This window comes from Frankliniella occidentalis, unplaced genomic scaffold (assembly GCF_000697945.3).
Source record: "Frankliniella occidentalis isolate FOCC.00 unplaced genomic scaffold, Focc_3.1 Scaffold134, whole genome shotgun sequence".
NCBI classification, from domain to species: Eukaryota; Metazoa; Arthropoda; class Insecta; order Thysanoptera; family Thripidae; genus Frankliniella; species Frankliniella occidentalis.
Window position 1 is genome coordinate 666,832 of NW_026267261.1, and position 12,357 is coordinate 679,188.

The window sequence follows — 12,357 nt, forward strand, 5'->3', positions numbered from 1 at the left end:
AAACACCATGTTTTATTCATATGTCTTCACTGCATGGGTGATGGCTGTGGCCATGGCTCAGGGAGGCATCATGCCACATCAGGAAGACCCTTACACCGTGCCAAAACAACTGCTGATAGGTGCTGGCGTGTCCGCTTTGCAGACAGAAGGGGCATGGAACTCATACGGTAAGGCGTGATTGTTAACCCTAGTGAATGTTTAGAAGTAAATTGCTTAGGGGAACATTTTCTATTGTTAGAGGAAAAATACAATTTTCATGAAGATTTGACTTTTCATTTAAGATGAAAAAATGCACGATTGTATGTGATCGCTTCCGATTGTGTGTGATTGTTTCTAATTGCGCGTGATTGTTTCTGATTGTGTGTGATTGTTTCTGATGTTACCGTGGGGTACATTCCCGGTTTGGGCTCAGTGCATATTGCCGCTCATGTCGCGAGCTACACTTGCAAGAGCAGAACAACTCTGTTGCACACTTCAAAAGTGTTGAACAGTTGATAACTTAGTTTATCAATGCAGAGGAGAAACAGACATACAGGCATACTCTTTGGTTCCTTTTGTCATGCCTGAGGATGTGTAAATCCCAGAGGTGACAATAAGCGCCCGATTTTGTGGAGTTATATTTGCCAGCCTTACACGGATCGTAAGTACATCCACACTGTGGACGTAACAATCGTAGGCGTTAATTTACGTCCAAATCATTGGACATGTTTTTGCAACGCGCTTCATTTACGTCCAAACTGTTGTGGACGTATTTACCTTGGACATGTCGGGCTGCCCCCATTTACTGAAGAACATGATCGAATGATGAAGCGGGCATTCGGCCCGCTTAAACCCGTCGTCTTTGAGTTTGCCCCAAAGACTCGAGAAAGGGATGTAACGGTGAAGCACCGCGACTACAACCCACCTTTCTGCTTAGAAAACGTTTTTTGGGAGTGTGGGGAGAGTTTCCTTTCTATTTTACGGTTTTTAGGCATTTTCTACAACTTATTGCTAACTATGGCATTTTTTAGCTTATTTTCGTCAAAAAAAGACCCTGTAGCGCCTTAACGGAGAACATAAAAAGGAAAAATACTTTTTGGGAGAAGGTTTGAACCTTGGATACCCCCATCTACACCCTTAGGGGTGGTTGCCAGGATTTGGCGTAGGCGTTTCGTTTTCTAGGAGTGGACCAGAAGATACCCTGAAAATTTCAAGTCTTTAGCACATCTCCTTCTAGTGACGCAGACACGCAGACAGACAGACAGACAGACACACACGAGGACGAGGTCGTTTGCATGAGCCCGCTGGATAGCTTTTTCAAAGCAGAAGGGCGGGCTAAAAATGCGGTAGCAGGTGGTGGTTAGAAAGTCAGCCTGGGCGCCACGTGGACACAGGCCGCCCCTAGAATTATTTAATTGTAATCTAGTACTTCCACTATCGGGTAGAGGGGTAATTAACAGGATTACATTTCAATAGCAACAACACCTTTATTCACAAATTAATTTTTTTCAAATCACCCTATACACCAGACAGGTCCGTGGCGAGGGTGAATTCCAAACACAATACAAAAGAAGATGGTGTCCCAGGCCCTATACCTCTCCTCCCACGAAACCCCCAAAATCCAATTAGTGAGGAATAGAAAGGTTAAACTATGACTCTATCATAGGGCAAAAGATAAAGTGCAGTCTTAGGTAGGCGAGGCTCGTGGCTCCGGCCAACGCCACGCGATGTGGCGGACATCCCAGCTAAACAAAAGCGATCAAAAACAAATGCCAAGAAAATAACGGGCAATTCTTACTGCCCCCATAATGTGAATGCTTTTGACCAAACAATTTATGCCAAATTGAAAGTAAACTGAAACTATTTAAATGAATAAATACGGAACAACCAAAGTAAACCTCGATGTTTAATGTTAACGCTCGAGCCTACCTATTTACTCGTCGATGCCAAGCCTGGAAACAGCGGACTCACCTTTTTTTTCTAGGGAAAGCTGAAAGCGCAGCAGACCACGTTTTGCACCTCGGCAAGCTTGGTATGAAAAATCCTCACGCGCATGACGTGGCGGCTGACTCATATCACAAATTCCGAGAGGACATACGAATGGCTGCACTTTTAAAGGTGAGGAAGTGACCGCAACGAACAATTGTCCGTTCGTTCGGCCAAGCACTCACGAAGCAGTTTCGTTGCCTCTCGTCGGTAGTGCTTTTACACGGCAAACTCAACAGTGTAATTAGTACACACAATAATAAAAGGAATTCTAAAATATTTATTTATTTTTTGTTACAGAAACTGTAATGAAACGTTAAAGAATAGGGGCTCCAATTTAACGAGGTATCATCTCGCAAACATTTAACACTAAAAGGAGCGAGATTTTCGTATACCTTGAAGGACCGGAGGAGTCATTTTGACCCCTTTACGATGTTTTGCCATTTTTATGGCTTTAAGGCTGCAGTTTAATGGCACATGATTAAGAATTTGTGTGTTTAACTGTACCTGATGCCATGATGTGACATTGAGTAGGTTCAAAATGTATTACGGAGGGAAACCCGCACGGTTTAAAACCTTTTTTCGAATTTTACAGCTATTTGTGTTAACTGTTCGCGCCATTCTAGACGTTTTGAAACTTCAAAATTATTATTCGACTTAGTACACATTTATTGTTGCGTGATTTACAGCACGCATGTCTACTCTAAAAGCGGGAGTGTGATCCACGCGAAAACATTTTAGTTTTTACCAATTTGGCATCGACAAAAATGAGCGCGGTGGTATTAGCATTCGCAAAATCATCTATACTTTGTGCAACAAGCTCCCTTTGGCCTTACGACACGATTCCGGTGACGCAACTACTATTAAAGCCTTGGATGTGCTGTGATAATGTGATTTAGAAACGGGCTTTAGTGACGTGCGTGTTGCCTACCTTCGCCGAATAAGGAAGTTTAAAAGCGTCACATGACCGACCAACACCATAAGTTAACGTAATTGACAAATGCGGTCAGCCTTTTGAGGAAAAACTCAGTCCTCGTCAGTCTACACTTACAAAATCACGAGAAGGGGTCAAAATGACCCGTCGGTCCTTCTAGTAATATCCTCGAAAGTTCTTGTTGCAGAGACCTCATATTTTGCCTCCAAGTGTCTTTCAGTACTTGAAAAATCGAAAAGTGATGAATAGGTCAACAAAATAGTTCGTAGTTAATCTGAATATTAAAAATCAAAAGGAGTCATTTTTACCCCTCAGGTTCTTCTGGTGTTAATATTAAAAAACAAGCAGGCCCGCCCTTCCGCCATACGAAGTTCCAGCTCCACTTCGCTCCGCCGGTAACTCCGTTCGGCAGGGGCCGGGCCTGCTTGGCCTGCCGGCGGCGATGGTCAGGCCTGCGCATTTCTGTCACGCGATTTGCTGAAGAACATGATCGAATGATGTAGCGGACCTTCGGCCCGCTTAAACCTGTTGTCTTTAAGTTTGCCCCAAAGACTCGAGAAAGGGATGTAACGGTGAAGCACCGCGACTACCACACCCACCCTTCTGCTTAGAAAACGTTTTTTGGCGGTTGGGGGAGAGTTTCCCTTATTTGCGGTTTTTAGGCTTTTTTTCTACAACTTATTGTTTGCGAACACAATTTTCAGCTTATTTTCGTCAAAAAAACGTTAACACTTCGTGTAAACTGCGAAACGAACCCTTGATGATGAAAACTAAATTATAAATCCTAATGTCAATAAACATTTTCAGTTGTACGGGATGTAACAGTGTTAAGTTAGCCTATGCTGTCAGCCCATATTGGGTCATGGCCCGCTGCAGCATGAAATGGTATGCCGACCCGCAACACTGAACACTGAACATAGAGGTGTTCGCTCTGACCAAGGCAGTGACCACCTGTACTTAAATTGAAACTATGTTGTCGGTGTGGTCGCATGTATGTGTGCACCGCAGAAAGTTCGGTTGACCACCAGAAAGCTTGGTGGCTGTAACATTCTAGAAATTTACTTCATTTTGCTCTCTGTTTTGGGCACACTGAACAAAGGGGCGGTGGGCGGGGCCTTGAGCACAGTGTCGATTGTTGGCGGTACTGAGGTAATGTGGAATTGCACTCCAACAGGTGGTCGCGGCGACATGGCGCTGTGGCCCCCCGCGCGCGGCGCGGTAGAAACGGGTTCGTTTAAAAAGGCCCTCTAGCGCGTAAACGGTTAGAGGTAGAGCAAAACGGACGAAATTTTCGTCCAGGGCAGGGGACTACCTTGAGAAGTTATCTCTTAGGGGAACAATGAACAAAGAATTACTTTTCGGGATAATTTTTAAACCTTGGATACCCCCATTCACACCCTTAGGGGTGATTGCCAGGATTTGCCGTAGGCGTTTCGTTCTCTAGGAGTAGACCTTAAGATACTCTGAAAATTTCAAGTCTCTAGCACATCTCCTTCTTGAAATTTTCAGGGTATCTTGAGGTTCACTCCTAGAGAACAAAACGCCTACGGCAAATCCTGGCAACCACCCCTAAGGGTGTGCATGGGTGTATCAAAGAATCAAGAATTCGACCAAAAAGTAATTTTTTTAATGTTCTTTTTAGGGGCAGGGTGTGTAATAGGGGCAGTGTGTACCTCCGTATTTCGAATATGGCACGTCTGGAACCAAATTTGAATGGTCATATTGTGTGTTTTGAATGACTAAAGTCGTTTGCAATCGAGAACGCTTTGGTTGGGGAACTGTAATGGTGGTGAGAGGACGGCCAAGTTGGGCTCACCCGACTTTTAGGCAATTTTCATCATATTACGACATTATTATTTTGGTTGAGGTCGTTGGGTTACAAACAACCCCCGAACTAATGATTTTCTATCGAAGTGGACACCTTAGCACTTGTTAAATAGTCGTTGTCACTAACACAACCTCGAGGGTTCTCGGCCTACGAGGCCACATAACGGGCTGTGTACCGGGTGTAACTGAGAATGCGTAACAGTGTTGCGTGTTTGCCTACCCATTTAGCCCGTAAGGCGCCATGGCCCCTGCAGCCCTGGCGGGTATGCAATCCCGCAACACTGTTGCGCATCCTCAGTTACACACGGTACCATTGGGCAGTATGTAACATGAACGTCTGGGATAGTATGGGGCAGTGTATAATGAGACGAATCGTCTGATTTGCTTAGCAATAATGTGCCTGTGCCCAACAGTCTGACTGAGGCACAATGCTTTGTTTATAGTTCAAGATCACAAAATGTATCCAAAATAAGTACCAATTTGGTGTTTTCAATTACATTTTAACAAAAAGTGCATGTTTGCTGATATTCAAAACTTAATTTAGTGGTGACTTTTCGATGAAACACTGTCAGATTTCAGTGATTTATCACGCAATAAACGGATTTGTGTTAGTATTTTTCAAAAACATGCTTATTTGAGCAGGTAATTAATAGTCACTCAACTTGGCCGAAACACCCCCCTCCCCCCTGGTGGTGGTGAGTGCTGTTTTCACCCTCCCCCCCCCCCTCCCCTAAAATGCGTCGTGTGGTTTGGGTACGATCCCTAACAAATGCAGACCTTTTTTCGACAAGCTGTAGGTCGAACGGGAATGCGCCAAGTAACACATCCGAGCAACTTTCATTTTTAGTAAAGGTCCAATCTATTCTTTTGCGCCTGATTTACCCATTTTTTTGTATGGTTTGCTTTTATAGCCAATTTCCAAAATCTGTTACACACTGCCCCACCCTCCCTTAACTCGTCCAAATTGAACAATTGATTACTTTGAACGAAAATTTCGTCTGTTTGGCCCTATCTCTGACCGTTTAGGCGCTGGCGGGTCTTTTTTGACGAAAATAAACTAAAAATTACTGTAGTGGACATTAAGTAGTAGAAGAAGGCCTCAAATCGCAAAGTGGGAAAAAAACTAACTCTCCCTCCCTCATTAAAAATAAAAAGGTTTTCTAGGCAGAAGGGTGAGTTGTAGTCACGGTACGTCACCGTTATATTCCTTTCTCATGTCTAAGAGGCAAATTTTAAAGCGATTTTCAGCGGGCCGAAGGTCTGCTATATTATTTGATTATGTTCTTCAGCAAATTTCGTAAATGAAACGCTCGGGCCGCAGGCAGGCCAAGCAGGCCCGGCCCCTGCCAAACGGAGCTGCCGGCGCAGCGAAGTGGAGCTGGCAACTCCGTTTGGCGGAAGGGCGCGCCTGCTTGTTTCTGTTTGTGCCCACTTTGGGCAATTAGCACCCAATTCATGTCTATAGAAAAAAATCAATGTTTTTACCAATTGACTCTGTTTCAAAAAAAAAAAAAAAAGGAAAAATGAACCTTTAGTTTGAATTTAGCTAATAAACCCGAGGGGGTTTCCACTCAGGTAGTAATAGTCGGGTCGCCCGTCCGGTAATATATTGGTAATAGAGGTAATAGTCAGGTAATTGACGTAATACAAAGGTAATAGAGTTAATAGACAGGTAATACAGGTAATAGACACGTAATACTTGCTAATAGTTGCCTATGAAGGGGGCTTTTACCTCCCAAAAAGAATTTTTGGGACATTTGTCAATAAAATTAGTTTCTGAGCCACTGTAGGGATAGAACCTGGGGGTATATTTCTCAACACAAGGGATGGCTTAACACATTAAAAATATGAGATTGAAATGAACTTGTCTTTGAAGAGGTCCCAAGTGTGTACTTTTATTTTTATAGGATATCTTCTATTAAAGTTAACACGCAGGATTCCTCCGGAGAAAGTGGTGATGAAAAACTGGTCAATAGCTTATTTGTTTCAGTTCATCAAGGACTAAAGATTGACAAAGGGGTTTTACTGAATTTTGAAAAATAAAAATTATTCTCTATATTGAGTTAAAAATATATATTTTCAAAAGTCACTTATTATGAATAAGTTTTATTTTTCAAAATTCAGTTAAACCCTTATGTTGGGGTCTGTAGCCCTACAATCTGTAGCCCTTGATGAACTGAAACGAACAAGCTATTGACCATTTTGTTATCACAACTTTTTCCGGAGAAATCCTGCGTGTTAACTTTAAAAGAAGATATCCTATGAAAATAAAGGTACACACTTGGGACCACTTCAAAGTTAAGGTAGGACCCTAGTGAAAAACTGAAAATCGGTCTAGGGGCTCGTGAACCAAAAACTCGACCTTGAAGTTGTAGAACAGAGCTCTCTGATGAATACAAGATGTGAACGAAAATTTTCCGTCAAAATTTGGGACACCTGGAACCTTTTCAGTAGAGGCCTGAGACCTGTACGGAAAAAGTTCCAGATGTCTCAAATTTCGACGGAAAAATTTTGTTCACATCTTGTTTTTATCAGAGAGCTCTGTTCTACAACTTCAAGGTCGAGTTTTTGGTCTACGAGGCCCTAGACCGTTTTTAACCTTACTAATCCGACGTTTTTGCGATTTTCGGTATTTTTTCACTAGGGCCCTACCTTAAGTTCATTTCATTCGAATATTGTTTGTGTGTTAAACCATCCCTTGTGGGAGAAATATACCTTCAGGTTCCATCCCTACACCTACAGTGGTGCAGAAACTATTTTATTGACAAACGTACCAAAAATACTTTTTGGGAGATACAAGCGCCCCCTATAAAGGTAATGTGAACGGAAAAGGTGTAAAAGTTTGTTTTTATTGTTGTCCACGACGTCTCTGAAACATTGTGTACCTCCGATTTTGGCGATGCTTCGTATTTTCTAGAAGTCGCTCGGATAGACGGATGGGAGAGGGGGTAAGGGGGAAGTACGACGCACCGGCCGGCGCACGTTATTATTGGCAGTCTTTGGTGCTGAAGTTGCTCCTACGATAATCTAGAGCAAAAATCCGACGGTGAAGGCAATGTATTGATCTTGTAATAGTCGTGTAATAGACGCGTAATGGTTACTTAATAGAACACGGAAAAAAAAAGATTCGGTGAGTCAGCTAATATATTGACTGGTATCTGGACAGACAAGCACATAAACTTCTGTAACCACTATATTGTCTACTCTAATCAATCATTGGCTCTGCCAAAGCAGAAGTTTATGTGCTTGTCTGTCCAGATACCAGTCAATATATTAGCTGACTCAGCGAATCTTTTTTTTCCGTGAAGTAATAGAGAGGTAATAGAGGTAATAGAAAGGTAATAGAGGTAATAGAAAGGTAATAGAGAGGTAATACATAGGTAATAGAGGTAATAAAGGTAATAGGGAGTAGTCGGGTCATGATTTTGGAGAGTGGAAACCCCCTCGAATAAACCTCGGTCCTCATCCTTATTGAATTGAGTTACCCCCCCCCCCCTTTTTACTCTGGCTCTGGCTCTCTAAACCTATCACCTGGCGTAAATACGATTGTGACATATTTTCTTACAATTTTCCAGCTCAAGCTGTATCGTTTCTCCTTCTCATGGTCACGGCTCCTACCCAAAGCTGACGTTTCGGAACCTAACACAGAAGGTGTTAAGTTCTACCACGAGTTCATCGACGAGATCTTGCGCTACAACATGACGCCATTGGTAAAGTTATCCTTTATTACAGTTGATCACCCAGCGATTCACTAACTTTACAAAAAAAAACTACTTACAAATTGTTAAAATAATTATGGAGACATCGACGTGCGAGCGATGAATCCTGTGTAGATGAAAGTTACTTGTACCCCTAGTTTCTATGTATAGCACTTAAAGTGTACTCAACCGTACTAAACTGTACTTTAAAATACCGACGTCCGACGTTTAGTGTGTCAGGTGTGCTTCTGCTGTACTCAATCTAAACTCGCTTCCAATTACTCCGACTGTATCGTGGGCCGTCTAATTGCCATCCGATTTCTACATGAATAACCTTCAAATTCTCCAAGTTTCAACGAAATCGCAGATTTACACCTAAAAAGGTTCCTTTGTTAGAGGCCAGGTGCGAGAAGCGGCCACCTGCCGTTTGCATAAGGGATTTCTAAATGCATGCTTGTAAAATGCTTACTAACAAAATTCATAGTAACTTGCGATGAGAGGCAGGTGTTGGGAAAACTTAAAAAGAAAACAATGTGCTAACTTTTTATCGCAAAGTTTAGCTTACAATAAGAGCAAAGATTAACATTTTTCTCCAAAACCTGCGATGTGCGCTTTGTGCGCTCCTTATAATCTAACACGATACGTATTTTTTTCTTTTTCAAAAGGCTACGTTGTATCATTTCGACCATCCACAACTACTTGAGACGATGTTCAAAGGATTTCAAGGGGAAGAAATTGTATCATATTTCACGGAGTACTCTCGATTTGTATTTGAAGAATATGGCTCAAAGGTTTGTATTTAGAGTCAACGAAAATTTGCACTTTTGAGAGTTCTTTAACAGCGTCTAAACGTAACGGGCTTAAAATAACAAAAGGAAATGTTTTTTTCCTTTTTTTTCTTGAAATGTGTTCTGGTATTGGCTAAACGAAGTTTTCTTAATACTGCGCGAGTGACCAATTGGCGAATATCTTCCTTCAACATGAATACAATTTGAGTATTGAAAAGATGCAAATTTGGCACGCATTACATTGGGAAATTAATACCGGTGGGTGAGGATACGCAAACATAAGACTTTAGAGAAACAAAAAAGGTATTAGGTGTGAAATCACGGTGTTGTTTTCTCCCGTGAAATAGCGCTGCTTTATTGCATACAATGGACAGACGATATTACAATATAATATCTGCTGTCTACATTTAGAAGAAATTCCAATATAGCCAGCACGGTTCACAACAGTCTTTGTTTTTCCAAAGCGGCTGCTTACCGCCGCTCGGTATCGCGCTCAACGTTACATTGCGTCTATCAGGGCCAGCCTGAGTATCATATTAATCATAGGAAAGAGAGAACTAAAAATTAAAATTTCAACCTAAATTACAACTTTGTCAGATTTGTTACTCAGATAGTATGCACGGCGAAAATAGTTTATTGTATCGCAAGACCTGGTCTTGGATGCCATTGGCATTGGCGTTCTCCATAAGATTCAAGACCAGGTCTTGTAAAACAAGATACGTTTTTCATCGTGTGCCCTTTTCTGAAATGTTTGTTAACATTGCCTATTTTTCTTCGATTAGAATTTAATGGCGCTCGTATAAATCCGATGTCGTTTTTATCGTCTACTCGTCTGCCCGATTTTAAGAATACTATATTCTAGATTCTAACAGACGCAACATAACGTTAGGGAGGTTGGGCTCCCGAGCGTGAGCGCGGCTCAGGAAAACAGTTGGATGTTTGTTGCGTTCCGTGGCAGCCATATCTTGGCATTTCTTGATGTTCTTCGAACCGCTGAAAGTACTCGTTCTGCATATCGCAGTTCGTTATGTCAAAACAAATCAAGTTATAAGCCCGTAAGCCCGTTCTAGAGTGTTTATCATAGACTATCTCTCTGTATATTCAAAAATAATCAACATAATTTCATTAAACAACATTTTAATGACCTTAGGTTCAACTGTGGACTACTATCAACGAGCCAAATGTATACTGCACGTACTTTCCACATTTGTTTCTGACTTCCGGCCTATACTCTCCTGAGGATATAGACCCGTACAAATGCACGCGCCACACAATCTTGGCCCATGCGCATGCATATCGCGAGTTCAAGACAGTTGGTCATAAAGGTAACGTAAGGAAGAAACATCCACGGTACTGACGCGTTCGAAACAAATGCTGGACTCTCCACACTGAATGTGAATGAAAACTGTTGTAAAGTGAAAATGGTATCCTCTTTAACGAAACCACAAAAAATACCAGGGATAATTTTATGAATAGAATGGAATTGATTTGGTTAACTTTTGAGCACATAAAAATTGGGAATATTCGCACTTTAAACTTAGGTTAGAGCGCTCTGAGGGTAATTCCGCCAGGGGCTAGGTCTCCATCCACACGGTTTATCTCGATTATATTGAGTATAATGTCGCAGACATGTTCTTTTCCCACTTAAGACGTTCTCTATGCTATCACATAAACATTTCGATTGAAAAAGAGCTCCGCACTATTAGTATTTATGTCAAAATTGACAATTGTTGTTCTCCCTTCACAATACCTGACGTAGAGGAGGCAAAACAAATATTTTATCCTTCAAGCTTTGCCACTTTGAATATTAACTTATACAGTCTTATGTTAACTACCTCTCTCGAAAACAGTAACTGGCCATCAGTATTTTAGTGAAAATTGCTGATTTCTGTCCATTTTCGGCGCACTGTTGGCTCTGTTAACAGTGCATGTATCGAGGGGTCCCCCACTAGCCAACACGGAAAAAAAGAATTTGCTCTCACAACTAACGATTTAGTTAACATGGACATAACAAACAATTTTAGTTGCAGGAGCAAAGAATTTGCAATGGGAAGCAAAATTCGGCTGTCACAACTAACGCGTCGCTATGGTAACAAATGCGTTTGTTGTAAGAAAAAATCCTCGTTTAGTAACCAGAACAGTTGCATTTGTTACCATAGCCGACCATAGCGACGCGTTAGTTGTGGCAGCAGAATTTTGGTTCCCATAGCAATTTCTTTGTTCCTGCAACTAAAAATTATTTTTTATGTCTATGTTAACAAAATCGTTAGTTGTGGGAGCAAATTCTTTTTTTCCGTGAAGTCGGTGTACACTTACCCGCGCCTAACTCGCCCTTAACTCGCGAAGCTCGTAAAAACTCGCGTCTTAATCGCGAAAAACTCTCAAAAAGCTGGCCCCAATGCCAACTCACGCTTTCTCGTCATTTACTCCTATGTAAATTTACATTTTATACTTAGAATGAAGTGTACATGGACTGTAAACTTTAATTATTATTATTATTATGTACATGCCAATGTACGCATTTATAAATGTTTACACGCCCATGTACACATACTTTAACGTAGACAGTAGACATGGCAGATATACTCACGGTAGTATGTGCAGTCTTTGACATTGTACATACGTATTTGACTCTGGTAATTCAAATGTGGATCAATTCATTTGTGATAAAACGTTATGACCAGGTAATTTCGCTCGTCCCTATTGGAAAGAACGCACAGCAGTCTGGCGCTGGCGAAACCACGTATCGATGTTTTTCAAAAAACGTTAACTCTTCGTGTAAACTGCAAAACGAACCCATGATAAAGAAAACTAAATTATATATCCTAATGTAAATAAAGAAGGATCTAGGACAGCTCGCCCCAGCTAACTCGCCCCAGTCCCAAGTCGCCCCATGCCCAATTCACCCCAGCCCAGGTCGCCCCAGTGCTAACTCGCCCCAATTTCAATGAATTTTCCAAGGGATTTACAGTGTTTTATTTTGAAGTATCCTAAAAGATTGTTGCCAATGGTCCTGAGGTAGGTGACGACGTGGTCGTTCTCTTTGTAGTCCACCGCTTATCCGTCGAAGACGCGGTGGATGCGCGCTGCTCAGCCTGCACCAGTCGCCTCTTCCGCTAGTTTAGGGGTGCCCCCCCCCCCCCCC

At 41.9% G+C, this 12,357-nt stretch overlaps 1 protein-coding gene across 1 annotated transcript in view; it reads left to right on the forward strand.

The window, feature by feature from the left end:
• The window catches only part of LOC113212761 (myrosinase 1), a 25,764-nt gene continuing 13,407 nt past the window's right edge, over window positions 1-12,357 (forward strand). Inside the window, exons 1-5 of the mRNA XM_052270679.1 lie at window positions 1-167; window positions 1,964-2,097; window positions 8,302-8,436; window positions 9,090-9,215; window positions 10,363-10,537. Coding sequence (XP_052126639.1) covers window positions 8-167; window positions 1,964-2,097; window positions 8,302-8,436; window positions 9,090-9,215; window positions 10,363-10,537 — 730 coding nt within the window. The 5' untranslated portion in view covers window positions 1-7. The remainder of the gene's footprint in view (window positions 168-1,963; window positions 2,098-8,301; window positions 8,437-9,089; window positions 9,216-10,362; window positions 10,538-12,357) is intronic.